Consider the following 19,718-nt stretch of genomic DNA (forward strand, 5'->3'; position numbering starts at 1 on the left):
AAAAGTAAATTTGTGTTTATTTTTGTAAAATACTATTAGGGTTTTTGTATACATCTTAACTTTAGCATTTACAATATACCAAGCCTAGAAGTAGGGATCATCAATTGGCCCTAAGCCCATTGGTCGAAGTGGGTAACTCGTGGCATGATGGGTCAAAGTTCGGTCGTCTGGCCTGCTCTTGAATTGTATAGGACTTGAGCTTAGGATTTGAAACCATCACCTCACTCATGGCCTCGTCCATCCAGGCCCTTTTAAAAACAACTTAATTGATGCACTCCTTAACCTCATTTTAGGCTTAATCAAATTAATATAATATGTAGGAAAACTTAATAAACTTTTTATTTTGTTTACACATGTTATAGATTAAGTTAACTTTTTCAATATTGTCTAAAAATTTGTAACAAAAATTTATAAAAGACATTGAACCACAACCAACATCCAAGTGTACTCCCTAACCTTATTGTATACTTAATTGAAATAATATAATATGTAGCATAAATTAATAAACTTATTTTTTTATTTTACACATGTTATGAATTAGGTTAATATTTTTAATGTTGTTTAAAAATTTGTAATAAAAAATATACTTTTTTTATAATAAAAAAGGGCCGACTCATCTAGGCTCATGGGCGGCCCAGCCCACCAAACCTTGTTAGGCTTGACTCAATGGGGGAGGGCTTGAATTTTGGCATTTGAAACCTTAGTCCGGCCCAAAATTTAAAAAACATATGAAATCCGACATGAATCCAAAAGGTTCAGGAGAGCCCGGCCCCACTCCCGGTCCAATGACGAACCCTACCTAGAAAGCACCATGGTTTCATAGTGACACCAAAAAGAAAAGGGAGAACTTTAGGCCTTGGTCACGAGAGAGCCCGACTGAGGAACTTATTGGGCTATACATTCAAGCTTTGATGGAATGAAAGCTGGACCTATTACATTATATTTCTGCTGCAAATATATGGAGCAGTAAATTGGTTTATAATAGCCCAAGTGGGGCATAACCTGCAGAAATAGTTGACAAAATCTTTAAAACCAGATTCAGAATTGTATATGCACCAGAAGAAGTGGGCTACTTTCAAAGATCCAGCTACTCCACGTTGATATATAATTGCCAATATTTATTTCCTTATTTATTCTCTGCATTGTTGAGAGGTTGTTGTCGGTCCTGTGCATGGCAAGCAACAAAAAATAAACACAACGAAGAGAATGTCGCGGTGGCCAAATAGTCAACACTGAACCGCATCAACCCTCAACCATATTGGTGGTCATGACACGACCTAACCCTAACCATTTGTGACTATATTATCTTTTGAAAACGAACCATTAAACAACTGATAATACTTAATGCATAAGCAAATTCGTAAAATTTTACCAAACTTATTTACCAAAAATAGTTCTGTATACATTTTCTTATAATCATAAGCACAAATAATCATGTCCGGGCGAGACTTGTAATGCGATTTCATAATCTAGTCATTCATTTTTCAAATTATCTTTCAAAAGTCATCTTTGAAAAAAGAAAAATAAAACCATCAAAATCAAATCATAAGACACAATACATGAAAAGAAAATTTCCATGATTTAAGGAAATAAAATTCTCATGATTGATTGAAAGAAAATTTCAATGATTTAAGGAAATAAAATTCTCATGAACAATTTGATAAGGGGCAATACATGAAAAGCTAATCTAGGTTTAACGGTGGTTTGGTGGGATGTAGATATAGGGGCACCGCAATTCTATCTAACGATTGGAAGGACGGAGGATAGCACAGCTGGACAAAACCGTCCAACTACCGATGCCCAACCCTTCTGAAACACAACTACAGCTACTACTACTATACCATATGTGACACTGGACCCACTTAATTACCCACTGGGTCCCACCCAAGGCCTCTTTAAAACACACACTTTTGACCCCTATTCTAGCTTTCTTGAGCTGCTTCTAATCATATAGGTCACATATTCTCTTATCAAATTAAACCCAGCTCAGCGCTCTCTCTCTTCTCTGCTAATTGTTATTAAGCAAGTTAATTACCATGGTGGATTTTGAGTGCTCCTCCTCCAAACCCAACTACAAGGACTGGGATTTTAAAGCTGCTGCCAAAGGGTTCACTGGCTCATCAGATTTTAGCTCTTCTTCTTCGTCTTCTGTGCTTGAGGATGAACTCGTTTCCTCTGAGTCAGCTGAGACCACTGATGAGGACGACGATTACATTGCTGAGTTGACTCGCCAGATGACTCACTACATGCTTCAAGATGACCATGACAAAGCCAATATTAGCTCTCAGAAAAACCAAGAGGTACCTATAAACTCGAGGTCCTGTGTTTGAATCTCTCTCTTTCAATATCGTTGGTATCAAAAATATGTGTAATACTAATTAATTAACTGAAGTTTATATAAACTAGAATTATGTGGTACTAATTTTTGTTTTTTCAGTTATTGGGTTCTGTTGGTTGGCCACAGTACTCAACACTGTGGTCACCGCTGGGTTCGAGCTATGGTAGCCCAGAAGGGCCATCTCTGGAACCAACGCCACCAGCAACACCAGTCAAAAACCACGCTTGGAATAGCTGCACATACGCTGACGTTTTGAAAAAGTTGGACAAATTAGATATAACCAACCAAGGGTTAAATTCTCCTCAGGGAGCCAGCACGTGTACCAAAGTAGTTGAGAACCCAGGTGTTGGATCTTGCTCAAAGCAAGGTCTAACTTTTGATCAAAGCCAAGATTTTCAGGTGATAAGTTAAATCTAACTTTTGGGTCATATTTGTTACTGTTTATAAGTTTACAGAGTTAGTCTTGTAAGGATACTAATTTACAGTACATGATACATTCTCGATATAAATATAAGGTAATTGACCGGTAACAAATATACGATATATAATATACCGTATATGATGCATTGTCGATATTTTATAGTATACCTTACTCAAACATTTCCTACTTTGGTCAGAAAGTTGAGGCCTATCATAGGCAAAAGCAAGAGAAAATTTCAAGCAAACAAGGGTCAAGTAGTAGAGGAAGGCAAGCCAATATTGGTAATCAACAATTTGAGCCTACTAACTATAAGCACCAGAACAAAGGAGGAGCTTGTGGAAGATCAAGGTCTCCTACACAATTTGGACTCCCTGCAGCTTCAAACCCATGGATGAGCCAGCAGGCAAGTCCGGGTATGAGGGCCGTTTTCCTTGGTGGGTCTGGTTCGAAAATCAGGTCGTCCTGTGGGACAGGTGTCTTTTTGCCTTGTGTTATTGGTAACACTTCACAATCACCCAAGAAAAGAGGTACACATAATTAATCAAAATTTTAATTTGTTAATTTGTTAATTTGTCAATTTGGGTTGGTAATTAGCAGAATAATTAGTGGTATTTTGTTTGGGTGTTAAAACTTAATTGTGGTTTCTTAGTCGTTGGAGTGGTTGGGTTTGAAGTGGAATATCACCTATCCCATGTTACAGATTAAGATATTTCATGGGATTTGATTATGTGTTGCATCTTTTGGTTTGATCCTGGATCTAATCAAGAATTGGGCTTCTTTAATTCTCAAGATTCCTTTTCGCCCCCAATCTCAAATTCCGTAGTGGCCAAAATTGTTGCTCGCTAGTGATTGGTGTGAAATCGAATCTTTCTTTCCTCTCTGGTCCACTTGCTTAGGGTTTGGCCAAAATTGATTCTTTTTTATTTATTTATCCTTTCAAAATTGACTTCAAAATAATTGAGCAACTTCTTTTTATGTAATTGAGATAATGTCGCACAATTTCACATGTTATATTGTCAAATTATCGATGATGTTTTGTTTAAATATGACGGCAAAAGAATAAGAATGATCATGATATACGGTAACATTTCGGCTCTTTTTTTGTCCACAGGATGTTCCCCTGTTCTTATACCTGCTAAGGTAGTGCAAGCCTTGAAAGTTCACTTCGACCGAGTTGGCGAGCTACCCCGACCCAATGCTACGGGCTTCTCTATACAAAATGGTACATTTTTTAACATAAATTTTTATTATAACTTGTAGAACAGATAATTCGATTGTCACTCTCGAATCGATACGATAAAATCTTGTTAAATGTACGGTTTAGATTTGTGCACGGATTTCGGGCCTCTAACTTATTTTTCTTCCTTGTTTCGTTGAAGATGGATTTAACAAAGGTGGTAGGGTAAGCATGCAATCAACTAAAAAACGTAACTCACGGGGTGTGGCAGAGATGAACCATAATGAGATGGGTCTGCCTCAAGAATGGACATATTGACGCGGCTTTGGCACGTGCTATGCCTTAATATTCACCACCCATCATCGATGTTGCTAATCAAGCTCTCGTTCTCAACTACAGTCTACAGTAGTGTGTGTTTTGGCATTTTGTTCTTAGAAAAGAAGAAAAGAAGAAAAGGCTCCAAGAAAAAGAATAAAGAGAAAAATGACAGGCTGATGTCGGTCAATTAGATTAGGGAATCTAAAGATAGATAGTTTAGGACAAAACATACAGATTCAAGAATATTATCTTCTTCTTTTTTCTTTTTTCTTTTTTTTTTCATCTTTTTTCAAATAAACAATAAGTTTTAATTGCCTGATACGGACGCAACAGGCTGGTCTTTGTTTGGTTAATGCACAGTATTACGTACCAATTCTGCTTTCATCATGTAATTAATATTTTTATTTTCATGGGGATTCTTTAGTTCACTAAAGAATTGGTTTCTTCATAAAGAGCAATCGAACTTAAGACCTTAAATATAAGGGTAAATGGTTTTAACTACTTGAGTTACAAATCTTTTGTCAATATCAACTATGAAGTAATAGTAAAAACCCAAACGCAACAGATTATAATTAAACTTATATTAGCTATTATCAAGTAAGTCGGTATGCATACGCGTATTAAATTATCAAACTTATATAAATACTATCACATAAGTAGGTATACGTCCACATATTATGTTATCAAACTGTGAATTTGAATCAACCAATTTAAGTACAACTTAATTAATGATTGATGGAGATGACAACTATGAAGAAATGACGCGTGGATATTGATAGTGGGCCTTTTAATTAACCTACTCAGCCTTTTTAGCCCACGCAATACAAAAGGCTGCTAGAGTTTGACATAGACCATACACGTTTTGGTTTGACAAGTTCGCTGAGGGCAATTGATTGGTACTTTTGCTTCTTTCGTACACGTTGAGTCGCAAAAGTTTTAATACATAATAATAATGTTAGAAGGAGGGGGAATGCTAGCAACCTTCTCTCTAATCTTCTCCATTTTCTTCATGACACGTGGCACTTTATTTTCTTTCAAAATAATACCATTAATGCATCACACAAGCTACATTTTGTTTTCCAAATTTAACCTTATTAAATATATTATCTTTTGTGTATTGTTTTATTTATTTATTTATTTTTTCAAAAACCAATTAATAAAAAATATCGATTCGTTTAACAAACACCTAATTTCATTTTTTTAAAGATCAGTTTTAAGAAATTGAATAATTAACACATTAAGAAGGAAATATGAAAAAAATGGAAAAAACAACCCGTAACCCAAGCACAGGGGACGGGAAGAAGAAGTGGGTGGCAGGGATCGACGCCACGGTGGTGGGGGAAGATCAGCGTGGGTGGGAGTCGTCTTCTTCGCGAAGATCGACGGGGTTGCTGTTGGAGATCAACGCGATGTGTGGAGGGGAGGGCGAAAATCGAGGCGAGGTGGTTACGGCTCGGTACGCAGCCAAGGAAATCAACGGTGGGGGGAGGGTTGTTGGCTAGAGAGAGAGAGAGAAAAGGAAAGGGAGAGTAGTGGCAGTGGATGGCTGGGTTGGATTGGCAAGGAAAGGGGAGAGAGAATGGTGTGGTGGCTGCTGTAAGCGAGGGTAGGGAGCGAGGGCTGCTGGGTCAAAAGAAAAAAAATTATTCTATTAGTATTAATGTCTAGTCTTATTTTTCTATTTGGTAAAAAAATGGATTAATTGAAGGATACACTTAATAAGGGTAAATTGGGAAACAAAAGTTAATTTTTCTAATGCATTAATTATATTATTTTAAATGTAAGTAAAGAGCCACATGTCAAGAGAATAAGGGAGAAGGTTAGAGAGAAGGTTGCTAGCATTCCCCTAGAAGGAGATTACCCTAAGCTATCAAATTGATCATTATATATTGGTAAAATATGAGCTTGAGATAACAGCTTTTACATTTTATTATGGAAGATGATTCTGGAATAGATTAATGTGATAATAAATTACAAGGGGAAAAAAAGATTTCATACCTAAGATATTCATTGACCCACAATAAAACAGCTGTAATTTTAAATAATAACTAGTTAATACGAGCAAAGGACTCATTACTGTAGTGGTTTGAAGCAATTATTCTCTTAGGCAAGGTCCTGAGTTCGAGTTCTAATGTCCATGTAGTGTATATGAGTTTAGTATATTATTGCTCATTTCAATAGGAAAAGTCCTATAAAAAAAACTAGTTAACATGGTGTTTCTAAAGCTACACGACAAATTAAAAAATATAGTAAATTTGGCTTACATCCTTCAAATTCAATTTGCCATACCTACAACCCTTCACTTTTTGTTCCTATAAATAATACCCAATTTGTATAAGTAAAAACCCATGACTAGGATCCAACTCGGCAAGTTACTTAATTAAGCATAAAATATGATTTATTGTACTTTTCAGATTCCAAAAATACCCCCAACTAAGCTATTATTGCATTTTGTATATTAACGTAGGAATCAATATGGAAACAGTTTTTAATTGGATTGTATATAATGACAGACGTTGAATTTGGAAAGATCTCCAAATGGTTGTAATGGATGTAGAAATTAATTTGGAAACATTTTTTAAAAAAATTTAACAATAAATACAGATTTAGGCAATTGGTTTGTTTAATAAAAATGTTTATGTTATTTTCTTTTTATGAATTATACATGACTAATAATCTACTTTATAATTGTTTATGAATAATACTGTACATAGTAATTATGTTGAAAAAATAATGTACCTATTACTTGTTCTATGAAAAATAACTAATAATCTTTTTATTATTTGTTTTATGAAAAATATAATTTACCTAGTATGAATAGTGTACCTATTTTTAATTTATAAGAAGTGTACATAATTATCTATTCCAATATACCTACATTATACGACATCCAATATACTTACATTAATTTTAATGTACTTACGATTAGGATTTAGGTATTATATGTCATCCAATATACCTACCATTTGAACAATATACCTAATACGAAAATATGTATAGGTAAATTACCTACATTATACGACATCCAATATACCTACATTAATTTTAATGTACTTACGATTAGGATTTAGGTATTATATGTCATCCAATATACCTACCATTTGAATTATATACCTACTATGAAAATATGTATAGGTAAATTACCTACATTATACGACATCCAATATAACTACATTAATTTTAATGTACTTACGATTAGAATTTAGGTATTATATGTCATCCAATATACCTACCATTTGAATAATATACCTACTATGAAAATATGTATAGGTAAATTTCCTACATTATTCGACATCCAATATACCTACATTAATTTTAATATACCCTACATCATATGTAATTATGGTTTATATGTACAGCTATATATACATATTATTTAAGAACGAACATATATTATATGTATTATGAGAATATTTTGATTTGTTGAGTCCAGCAACACCATAATAACGGAAAGGCTAGATATTAGGGATTGTTTAGGGAAAATCGCTGGATAACAAAAATGGCAGGGTTTTGTAAATAAGTAATAAGAAATGGGCAACTTTTATCCTTCATGGCATCCGTTTTCAAAATTAGATTTTAGTTGGAAGTAAATATGTAGATGAATTTTTGTATAAACTATTAGAGTTGCAAGGGCCTCTTATATAATGACCCAATAAAATAAAAGCAAAGTGCCAATGTCAACTGACCTGTTGAATTAAATATCATTCTAGCAAGAGATCATAATGTGAAAATCAAATATTTTTTCTAAGATTTTTAAGTTTCAGGGTTCATTATACATTATTATTTATATAAAATTGAACCAACTTTTATGGTTTAGCTAGTAGCTTTTCATGAGAGGGAAAACATTCCTCGTGAATAAATGAAAGCAAATGTATCCATCTTGACGTCTAAAGACTTGTTTTTTCTATTTTTATTTTTTAATACAAGTAATAGTCTAAATTATAAAAGGAAAGAGATGTTTCTCACACACACACTATCAAGGTATCATGCTGCTGGTTTAAACATAAGACCATTGATATGCGAGTTATAATTCTTTTCCATTGAGCTAGACCGTTGACAAAGACTTTTTATTTTAACTTTAATACAAGTGCTAGTCTAAATTTAATACGTTGGGAGACCGTTAACTTTAATACGAAGAGAGGAATTGAAACTTGAGTGTAAGAAGACGGACTCACAACCACGGCAAACTCCACTAATCCACATCCGCATGCAAAGACATTAAAAGTGAAAATAATAATACAACATGACAGATTCGTAATACATTAAACAGTACCTATATAAAAATAAATCAAATACCACACAATTTTTAATTACTAAATTTCACAACTACCTTACCATAATTAGTCTGTGAGTGGAGTGGATCAAATAAGAACTCTGATGCTAAGCATGTTATTTGTCTTAAATTGGCAAAGCAAAATGGCACAACAGTACGAATATTAATTCTTAATTAATGATTATTTAAAGGAGGCCTACAACTTAATAATAGACCGAACGAGAGTTAAATTCTCCACGTACAATCACTTTGATGTAAAATAACAAGAAACTCCTAGGTTCTCTTTTTCTATATCATATATGTTCGGCTCTCCCAAGGGGCTACCTCGATGTACAATTAGTTTATATTAAGACTCATTCCTTTTACCAGAAGATGCATATATTTTATCTTAATGATAGTAAATATCCCGTGATGAGTTAGGTAACTGTAATGATCGTTTGTTGACGCTGGAGGTCAATGCAATGCATTATATATGGTTTTTACTTTTTACCAAACCACCAGAAAAAGACAAATTGACCGAAAAAATTGAAAACAACACAGATATTAATCTTAATGCTTACAAAAGCCATGCATAGCTCACGAGTAGCTAAATGTAAATTCCAGAAGGCTTTGAATAAATAAATAAATTGAAAAATAAAATAAATTGCAACTGAATTCATATCGAGTAACTTTTTGGACCGACACCCTACAACTGTCACATTTGTCTACAACATTCATCACGTGAGGAGGAGTATTGTAATTTGTAGACACACAAAAAATATACCGTGACACGATAGATTTTCTCCAAGTAGCCATCCCTACCCCTATGTGAACTGCAAATGATCATTTGCATACACGCAATATGATTTATTTTCACATCAACTTTTAAAAGAAAACGTCCATTATTAGAAGTGTACGTTAAATATCCAAAATGCAAATCTGAATTTTGTAGAAATCACCATCAGCATTCATCTTATTTGATTGGTTTTTTGTTTTATATAAAATATTTCAAATAAGACAAAACAATAGCCAAATATCGCCCCCAATGCTGATCCCATTGCTACGTATTCTTGTAAAGAGACCTTCCGATAGGGTCATCGATCTGCATTTGATTCAAATTGCTCAAATCACCATCAGATAATCAAAACGCATTGCAACTTGCATTTGATAAAAAAAATTGTGTTTATTTCCATTACGACTTTTAAAGTTAAATTCTAATTTTGTCGTTATTTGAATTTTTTTAGATTTTTTTAATACAAGCGATAGTTTAAACTACAAGAAAGATGAGTTTCTCATTCTCACACGCTACTCGGCTAAACCCTATTGGCATTCGAATTCCTTTTTTTATATCTACCTCAAATATCTTTCTACTCCTCATTCGTTTAATTGATTTTCATCATAAGAAACAAAAAATACCATGCACAAATGATCCCTTTGACATACGTGCTCATCCGACTGCCAGTGCCAATCATTTAAAAACAACACTCTATGCAAAGGGGAGCTTTCCTAGATTAGGAACTTGGGGCACTTGTTATACCGAATTAATAAATATTGAGACTTTGGAAGCAATAGTGATTGACACGTTACGTTACTGCATTCTGCAGGGAGAGGGATAAGTTAATTTCTTAATTCCGATCCCCAAACCCTCAGGTAACGTGAGGTGGACGAATTAATGGGTCAGTAAAAGAGTGCCCCTGAGGTTTTTGGTGTTTCATAAAACAAAATACGTCGAGGTTTCGGAAATTACACTATCCCTTATATTTTAAATTACTTTCACAAAGCTCCTTCAGTTAATTTTCCACCTAAAAATTTTCCCAGCTTTGCTTCTATGAGAGTGCGGATATGTTCTCCAAAAAAAACCATTATTTTTAGATCCACGAATTCTGACGAGGCAAGGCCTGCTGTTGTTGCAACAAACCGTAAGTGCCTGACCCATAACCCAAACCTGTAAAAACAATTTAAAAATATTTTTTAGAAAATCAAACCATAGCCAAGCCCATTTAGAAAAATACTGTAGCACAGCTCAATTTGAAAAAGTATTGTAGCCCAATCAATTCACTAAATAAGTAAATAAATATAGAGATTGATTGAATTTGATTAAATAGTCCAAACCTTGTGGCAGGTCTTTGATGCGTTCCTAAGTAGTCTTAGGTTTAAGCCTTTATAATACCCTCCTAAGTAGTCTTAGGTTTAAGCCTTTATAATACCCGTGTGTGTGAGTTTTCCCCTTCCCCTTTCTAACTTCGGCAACCAAAAAAAAGTTCCAAACCCTAGTGCTTGATGCTACTTCACATTATTTGCAGTCGGCTAAAATTATCAGGTCACATAACTGTTTTGTGTGTTCTGCGTTGTATCTTTCAATATGAGTAATATATATATATATATATATATATATATATATATATATATATATATAACTCAAGTGGTTAAGGAAATTTACTTTTTGTAGTGGGTACTTCAATTATGCTTAAAGGAACTAAAAGCTTCAACACCGTACAATACGATTTATGATCTATGGTACTAAACGACGGAGATGGGACTCTATCATACCTAGGGCTGGCAATGGGTCGTGTCGTGTCAAACTTTTAAACATGTCAAGAAACCCCAACCCAAACACGACCCATTTATTAATCGTGTCAGGAAATGCAAACCCAAACCCAACCTGTTTATAAACGGGTTGACACGACACGACCCATTTGTAACCCGTTTACTAAACAGGTTGGGTTAGGTCATAAACAGGTAACCTACCTGTTTAATGACATGTTTAATAACATAATAACCTGTTTAATAACCTGCTTGCTTCAAATTTATATTCTAACAACCAGCTCAAATATTCTGCTAAATCAAACATTCCAAAATGACAATAAAATTAAAAACTTCAAAGTCACTCTAAAATCCAAATCAAACATAAACAAAAAAAACTTTGATTAAATTACAACACAAAATACAACATCACATTCCTAACTCAAATATTCAGCCACCATTGTTAATGATGGTATTAGAGCACTCAGCAGATTGGGAGGGATTTACGTCCATCTGACTAATATCCTCAGTCAGTTCTTCCAAGCTGGGTGCTAAAGTGGAATTTTCTGCAATTCAAACCATAAGACTTTAGATGATGATAAAAAGAAACAAATACAATGAATAAGATTATGGGAAATATACCTTGGTCACCAAATATCCAATCTCGTGTACAAATTAGTGCCTCAACATTTTCAGGTTTGAGAGCACTACGATACTGATCAAGCACTCTACCACCAACACTAAATGATGCCTCAGATGCGACTGTAGATATTGGAATAGATAGTACATCACGAGCCAAAATAGATAGTTCAGGATATCGAAATTGGTTGGCCTTCCAAAAATCAAGAACATTCAAATTTATCTTCCTATCTACTTTAGGCTCATCCAAATACAATTGCAACTGTGACTTTTGGGAAGAAGTGATAGACTCCTCACTTTCAAAGGTATCAAATTCCTAATAATATAACAACATTATTGATATCAGCACATAGTCAAATATAAACTGAAATTTGATGTATTATGAACAAAAGAAATAGCTTTTTACCTTCATAACATCCATGCATTCCTTTGAAACCATGTCATCAACATGAGAATGAACACCACTTGAGGTACTTGATATACCAGCAACTGATTCAGACTTAGCATGTATTTGCACATATAAATCAAAGAGAGAATACAACATATCATGAACTTTGGCCATTTCTTGGGAGTTCGTACCATACAACCTTTTATAATAAAATTCCACAAACTGAATTTTATATATAGGATCCAATATTACAGCAATTGCAAGGATCAAACTATACTCTTTCCAATACTTATCAAATATACATAATTAACTCAAATAATAAGGAACAATTAATAACAAATATAATTTAGGGATAAAAATGTAATAATTAAGTGCTCATCAGTTTGTAAAGACATTATAAATATCAAATGTTGTAACATATAATCACAAAGTTATCCACACCAAGATGGATAAGGTGCAACTTTGCAAGGAGAGGGGTGGAATTGGCTGGGGTTCGAAACCCATTGGGTGTGCTGAAGGTTCAATTTCTTTAATTTTTTTCGCGGGTTGGCAGGTAGTAAACAAGTTGACACGACCCATGACACGACCCGTTTAATAAACGGGTTAAACAGGTATTTAATCGGGTTGGCGGGTTGACTCGAAACCCACCCGTTTATAAACGGGTCAGTGGCTGGTTGACCCGAAAATTACCCGTTTATTAATCGTGCGTGTTCGGGTCGTGTTTTTCCCGTGCGGGTTTCGAGTCGTGTAACGGGTCGAGTCGGAAATTGCCACCCCTATACCTGGTAACTCCTAGGATGAATATCATTTCTAACGTGTGAAACTATTATCGGACCTTTTTTTGGGTTGCCAAAAAAAAGAAAAAAAAAGGATGTGAATAGAATCAAGGGTTACAAAAATGGTTTAAGCAAAAAGGAAAAAAAAGGGTTACTCAATAGAATCAATCACCTCGAAAGCGATACGGGGAAGGGAGGTTTTCTTACAAGTTGTCAAGGTATCATAGTGTTTCGAACCTTAAATCACTGGTATGCAAATGTAGGTTAATGCTTGCTGTTGACTCAAATACATTCAATTTAATGTGATTCTTGTTTTTTAGCAAATTTAAGCTTATTTGTCAAATTCATATCCTTTCTTTCAAATCCCTCCATCCAAACATAGCTTAAAACTCCTGAATTTAATAAATTAAATTATAGTCTCTAATCCATCCTTAATTAGTTTAGTGATTTCGATTACTATTTTCAAATATCATTATATACATTTCTTACAAATCAAGATATCCCCATTATCATCGTCGTTCTATCTTCAACAACTCCAAAGCTAATTAGAATCAATCTTAATTTTGAAAATTGTTTTCTTTGCAATTAAGAATTATAGCACATCTATATCCGTTAAAACGGCTCAAGGATTTAAAAGGTTGGCCCTTTAGGCTAGCCCACGGTCATTAATGAAAATTGACTTGAGTTGATTGTAATGAGAGCAAAAGCTCACCCTCCTCTTCACAGCCACACATATCAAAATCTTGGATAGAAAAAGAAAGAGATAATTCTGCAAAAATTTCTGAAACCAACACTAATTTGGTAAATATTTATCGTCTATATTCAAGACCACCAAACAAAATCTGAAAAGAAATTCATAAAATTAAGTCCAAAATCAAGAAAAAGAAGAAGCCCCATTTAATATTTCCATTAATGAAAATAATCAACAACTCATGGGAGGAAGATCAGAGCCCTTTTCATCCTGAGGATCTGGTTTCTTGAAAACCCTACTCCCAAACAGCAAGAACCCAATAGTGTGCCCAGCCACAGCCACAAGAAACACACCAACATTAAACGACATGACGGCCAACATGACCATATAAGCCAGCCCAACCCTAATGGCATGCAGGAAAGTCTGGGCCAGTCCACAAACGACGTCGCTTGAGCCAGCCTTGATTAAACGACAATGAGACAGCCACTCGACGATGACAGCTAGGGCAAAGACAAAGAGCAGACACACATAATACATGCCGGTGCTTGAGCCTGGCCACTTGGAGAAGAGCACCTCGGCGTTCGTGCCCCAGAAGAAGGTCATGTGCATCATCATCTTATGGTGCATCATCCCATTTGAGCCGTTCATCGTGGATGATGGTGGTGATGGTGGTGATGCCATGCCTCCCATATGCCCATGATCCATACCTTCTCTCTCTCTCTCTCTCTGTGTGAAAATTTTGCTTGTGTTTGGGGTTTGAAAACTTGAAATGAGTGAGTGCTCTCAATGCATTTAGTTGGGGGTATTTATAAGGATATTACTTAGGGTGTCTTAATGTATCTGTTCGTACGCATTGGGGCTCGTAATGTGTAGTACAAAGATAAAACTCAACTGGGAAATTTGTGAATTTACAAATATGTATATGCAATAGGTGCAACAAACCCTTGCCGAGATAGCTTGATGTACTATAGAGGGGTATATCTGTCATATTACATCATTTTTAAATGAGAATCAAATATATATATATATATATACCACCAATTAAAAATGATTATTTTGGATTCAAACAAAATCAACTGTCGTGTTTTGTTAATATTATCTTGGCAGTATTCTTGTGTAAATAAAAAATGGTCCTAAGTTCACCTGAAAAGTCATCCGTGATTGCTATCGTTTTGAACTTTGAACTGTAGTTTTTCATTTTTCTTTTGGTTTTGGTTTTTGTTTTCATCTGGGAATCGTCAATTCACCGGGTCAATGAAGATGGTACATTGCAGTTTCATGAAGAAACGTGTGTTGCATGGCACTGCCGCGTATGCATTGCCAAAATAAGAGAAATACCGTCTAAGGTCTCAGTCTTTTTGTTTTTGGTCCAGTCTAAGGTCAAGTCGTCTTGACGCATCCGGCGGTGTTTGATATATAATACAGTACAAAATAGCAGCCTAGAGAAGAAGAGCAGTAGAAAAGAGATGGAATTAATAGTACATACATGTAGATCATATATGGATGGATGGATGGGGATGGGTTAAAATTACAGGACCAATTCCGTTTTGACAATTTCTGATTTTGGCTAGTCCAAATCAATTTTGACATCCGAAAGTTCCGAAATAAGAAATGCATGAATGTGATTCAATAACTCATATTGCTTCCGTATTTAGATTACTGCATCTTATCAAATCTTCGTCATTTATAGTCAGTCTAACTTTTTCTGGTTCTGTTTCTTAAAAAGAGAAGAAAATTGCTCTTGTGGTTTTGGGCTCGCGCTCTGCCAGATCATTGTTCAACACATATCCTACTCAATTATGAGTAATTTGTATATTGAATTTGTCAAATTTTGTTCACTGACGTGATAGTGCCACAAACTGACAAAGGTTCTTTTTTTTTTTTTTTTTTTTTGGGAGAATGACAAAGGTTCTCTAACACCATCTTTTGCTCTACATGTGGGACCCAATTTATTGCTTATCTAGTTTTTTGTTTTTTGTTTCCTTTTGCTTCACCATAACACAGTAAGTAGCTAAGCTATTGTTTGCTTCAAATCTTCAGCCGGCAAGTATGTTCTGAAACTGCACAATCAATCGCAAATCCTTATGGTATGGTGCCAAGCTATGTTGCTTTTGTTCGGGTACGAGTACATCAATACGATACAATACAATTTGTTGATATAGTAAAATTTCAAAAGCTAGGATATGAATATGGCGATTAAAATAATATATATTTAAAAAATAATATAAATAGAAAAAATTAATATTATATCCATCATGTTATAATCATTCATCATAACTTCAAAACAAAAAACTAAACACAAAATACAAGTCTCTATAATTAAAAAAAAAACACAAAATATAAGTCTGCATAGGATTGTTCAAATCATTAAAAAAAAAAAAAAGCAATACAAAAACAAATTAAAAATTGAGAAGCCACTTCCCAAATCTCTAACTTAGGATTTTATAATTTTGAAAATCACCAAATATATTTTCAAATATTTTGAAAATTATCCCTTAAAGTATCATAAACGTATCCTTGAAGTATCGGAAACGTATTAGAAGGTCAAATTTTCAGAAAAGTCAACGATGCTCATATATTTGTATCGTATACGTATCAGAGGTGTATTGTACCCTGTATCGGCGTATCAAAGTATCGGATACCAGTATACCCCTCCAAATAAGAATATCGGTGCAACATAGGTGTGCCTTATTCAAATCGGGTATCCCTTCAACTTTACAAAGAAAAAGCATTGTCTACAAGAAAAACACCATTTTGGTTGGTTTGGACGCATGTAGTTTGAGTATTGGTCCAGTCTAGTCCACTCCAACAACGCGTAATAAAAAGTAAGTCAACCATCCACGCAAAAGAGACGAAATTCCTATGAAAATTCCTAGTTTCCCCCTTGAACATTAATTGTGCCTTTGAACTTCACCATCATCCTCATTATATAGACTATTGATCTAGGTGAGATTTACTTGTGATTTTCGTATAACGTATAATCCCTCTCTTGGTTTGGCCAGTAATTTCCTAATATTCAATCAATTTTCTGTACAATTGGTCAGTTTGGCATAATTAAACACCAGTTTGACATCTCACACAATGTTCATAAGCATTAAGGTAAAAGAAGAGAAAGTAAAAAAGAATAATATGCTCACAAGTGTGTACACAAGTATCATCTGCCAAACAAAAATAAGTACGTAAGTGAATATTCTTCAATCAAAATTAAAATTTTCAGATGATAAGGTACCTCCAATATGCTGCTTAGCAACAATTGATTGGAGTAAGATCATCAGTTTGATCCATATTAGGCACTATCTTCTTCGATCTCATCATGAAAACCCTACTACCAAAAATCAAGAAGCCAACTGAATATCCAGAAATTGCAGCAAGTAAAACACCAACGTTGAACGACATTACTGCTAGCATTACCAAATAAGACAATCCAACCCTAATAGCATACATCAAGGTTTGCTTAAGCCCATCAGAAACATAATTATCTGCGGTAGATCCATCGATCAATTTCGTGTGCGAAAGCCACTCTACCACCAAAGAGAGCAGAAAGACGGATACTAAGGCCAACATGTAAGACTCAAGGCTCTGGCCTGGCCAACCTGAGAACATAATTTCTGTAGTGTTTCCCAAGAAATATGTAAAATGGGTTTTCATGGTTGCTTTGCTCCCAAATAAAAATGAGAGATTATAAAAAGAAAGAAGTAAATAAGGGAAAGTGGGTTTTAGTACTGGAAGTTCATATATCTGTACTACAACAAATGGTACTTAATTTAATTTGTGGTGCCAAACTCCATCAGCTAGCTTGGTTAGTGGTGCTTCCACCATAGACTTACCAAGTAGATTCTTAGTCGGCTGGCTATAATTAACTGGGCCATGTCATATACTAGTCACAACTTTTGCACTATAGTCTTGTGTTGGGGGTGGAAATTTGCATACTTTAAGAGCAGATGCAGTTTCTTTAAGTAGCATTCTGTGTACTACACATATTAGATTGGGTAATTGTAGTACAAAACTGTACAGATAAAATATGTTGGCTGATTTTTTTCTTCTGCTTATACCCAAAAAATTAAGCACCATGTGTGAATAAAAAAAATGTTTAAATTAATTTATTGTCTATTCTAGATTGCCGGCATTTCTCAATACGAAACAATGAAAGAACACCAGTGTACCGGCTTTCAAAGAAGTACTAATGATGTTCACGTATGAGTGAAGGGGTTGCTAACCACTTATTGGTCTAGTAGTTTTTTTTTAGTATAAGTGATAGTGTAAACTAAAGAGGAGGGAGATTGCCAACCGTTTACCTCCATTGGGAGAGCTCCCGCGGCTAAAGGGATTAGTCACTGCTGTCGGCGGTGAATACCCTTGGGTCTCACCTAAAAAAAGAGGAGGGAGATTTCTCACACACACATCCTGTTGGCAATACCTTTTCTTTTTCTAACAATGAAAAATGTTGCAAATTTGAATTCCTCATCCCGTAGACAAAAACAAAAACAAAAATTGTGCAAGAAGTGTTGAGTAACACAGTGTAAAAAATGTTTGTATCAACTTTGTTGTACTCAAAATGCACGTGCCCAGTCTGCCCCTATTCTTTTGACATGTATCTTGTCACTTAACATAAATTTAACACTGTTAACTTTATTTAAACATAATATAATTTTAAAAATCACTTCAGTTCCTCACATATCAGAAGAATATAATAAGGAGACAAGATGAGTACGTGACCTTTATTTATTTATTTATAAATACAAGTGATATAGTCTAAACTATAAGGGGGAGGAGGGTTTCTCACACACACAATACTAAAGTGCCAAGGGGGTTCGAACCTAATATCACTGGTCTGCACGTCAATGTCTTTTTCCATTGGATAGACCCCGTTGGCACATGAATTTTAAGTATAGCACAATTGAACTCCTCAATAAAGTCCCATGGGAATTAGATTTCCTTACAAGAATTAAGACGGCTGTTGACTATGAAAACGGCTATAATCTAGGGCAATCAATTGATCCCAAAATGAAAAGCATTTTGGAAGGTAATAGTTTGAGTTTAAATGATTTCAAGTGGAAGTGGAAAAATAGTTTTGGATTTGTTGAAACGATACTTTTGAGCATATGCAATTTCTTTAAGTAGCATTCTATGTACTACACATATTAGATTGGGTAATTGTAGTACAAAACTATACAGATAAAATATGTTGGATGATTTTTTTCTTATGCTTAAACCCAAAAAATTAAGCACCATGTGTGAATAAAAAAAAGTTTAAATTAACTTATTGTCTATTCTAGATTGCTGGCTGTAGGAACCGAATTAAATCACCCTAGGTCAAATAATTCCTTCTATTTGGGGATTATTTGACCTAATTGGGAGTTACCTAATTAAATTGGGGATTGATTTGATTCCTACCACAATTAGGGATTTGATTATAATCAAATAAATCGAATCCCTAATGAATCAAATCTCGCCAAATCGGAGAGGAATAATTCCTTTCCATCTACAAAATTATTCCTCTGAAACCCTAGCCTCAGAGGCTCCTATAAATACTTGGCTACGCACAAGGGTTAAGGTACGTCTAAATTCCTACTGAAACTCTGTAGAAATTATCCCTCACAAACCCTAGCCGCTATACTCTTTCTCTCTCACACACAAGGCTTCGGCCACCACACACGGCTCTGGCCACCCGGTTTTCCTTTAAACATCCAACCTAACTTAGGCATCGGAGGGCCTTTGGCCAACACCTGCAGGGTGTGGTCCTTTTACTCCGGTTTGTTTTGCAGGGGGAAAGAGAAGCGAAGAAGACGAAGGAATCTTAGGCGAAAATTCTTGTGGGACGAAAATCGCTCCCACAAATTGGTGCTTTCATTGAGAGTGCGAAATAATACTCAAAGCGTGCTTCAAATCCATTTTCCACACTTTTTTCCAATCAACCATGGCCGATACAATACGTACGAAGAGTAACACCACCACGACGAGCCCATCTCATGGTTTCGTGGTGGGAACCTCATTGCAACCGCATGGAACCATGGCTGCCAACACCTTGCGGCCGCCTCCTAGTGCTTTGCAGCCACCCCCAACTGCCGGAATTGCAGAACAGCCACCGCAGACAGCTGCTGGAATTGCAGAACAGCCGCCACATGGTCTTGTGACCTGCACAGCCCTGCAGCCTCAAGCACTGACTGCCAAAGCTGCTCTACTGTGTCATCTGTT

At 35.1% G+C, this 19,718-nt stretch overlaps 2 protein-coding genes and 1 long non-coding RNA gene across 4 annotated transcripts; 1 reads left to right on the top strand and 2 right to left on the bottom strand.

Moving 5' to 3' along the window:
• The first annotated feature begins 1,910 nt into the window (after nt 1-1,910).
• Nucleotides 1,911-4,664, top strand: LOC110773450 (G patch domain protein). Its single transcript, XM_021977971.2, has 5 exons — nt 1,911-2,300; nt 2,438-2,737; nt 2,956-3,286; nt 3,871-3,981; nt 4,139-4,664. Exons 1-5 carry the CDS (start codon nt 2,037-2,039, stop codon nt 4,252-4,254), a joined length of 1,122 nt encoding a protein of 373 aa, XP_021833663.2. The 5' UTR covers nt 1,911-2,036; the 3' UTR covers nt 4,255-4,664.
• A 9,042-nt stretch (nt 4,665-13,706) lies between these two features.
• On the bottom strand, nt 13,707-14,314 carry LOC110769191 (copper transporter 6). Its single transcript, XM_021973124.2, has one exon. The coding sequence runs from the start codon at nt 14,226-14,228 to the stop codon at nt 13,755-13,757; it is 474 nt and encodes a 157-aa protein (XP_021828816.1). The 5' UTR covers nt 14,229-14,314; the 3' UTR covers nt 13,707-13,754.
• Nucleotides 14,315-16,695: 2,381 nt separating this feature from the next.
• LOC148294091 (uncharacterized) lies at nt 16,696-17,393 on the bottom strand. Of its 2 annotated transcripts, none has more exons than XR_015836753.1 (2): nt 16,935-17,393; nt 16,696-16,845 (listed from the first exon to the last, which is right to left on the bottom strand). It is a non-coding gene; the product is annotated as an uncharacterized LOC148294091 (long non-coding RNA). The 2 variants fall into 2 exon arrangements; XR_015836754.1 differs by having other exon boundaries at nt 16,696-16,848.
• Nucleotides 17,394-19,718: the final 2,325 nt, after the last annotated feature.

Source organism: Prunus avium, chromosome 6, assembly GCF_965620075.1.
Source record: "Prunus avium chromosome 6, drPruAviu1.hap1.1, whole genome shotgun sequence".
NCBI classification, from domain to species: Eukaryota; Viridiplantae; Streptophyta; class Magnoliopsida; order Rosales; family Rosaceae; genus Prunus; species Prunus avium.

Coding starts and splice junctions, on each gene's coding strand:
- LOC110773450 (XM_021977971.2), top strand. CDS start 2,037: ATGGTGGATTTTGAGTGCTCCTCCTCCAAACCCAACTACAAGGACTGG. Junction 2,738..2,955: donor ATCAAAGCCAAGATTTTCAG/GTGATAAGTTAA, acceptor TACTTTGGTCAG/AAAGTTGAGGCCTATCATAG. Junction 3,982..4,138: donor GGGCTTCTCTATACAAAATG/GTACATTTTTTA, acceptor GTTTCGTTGAAG/ATGGATTTAACAAAGGTGGT.
- LOC110769191 (XM_021973124.2), bottom strand. CDS start 14,228: ATGGATCATGGGCATATGGGAGGCATGGCATCACCACCATCACCACCA.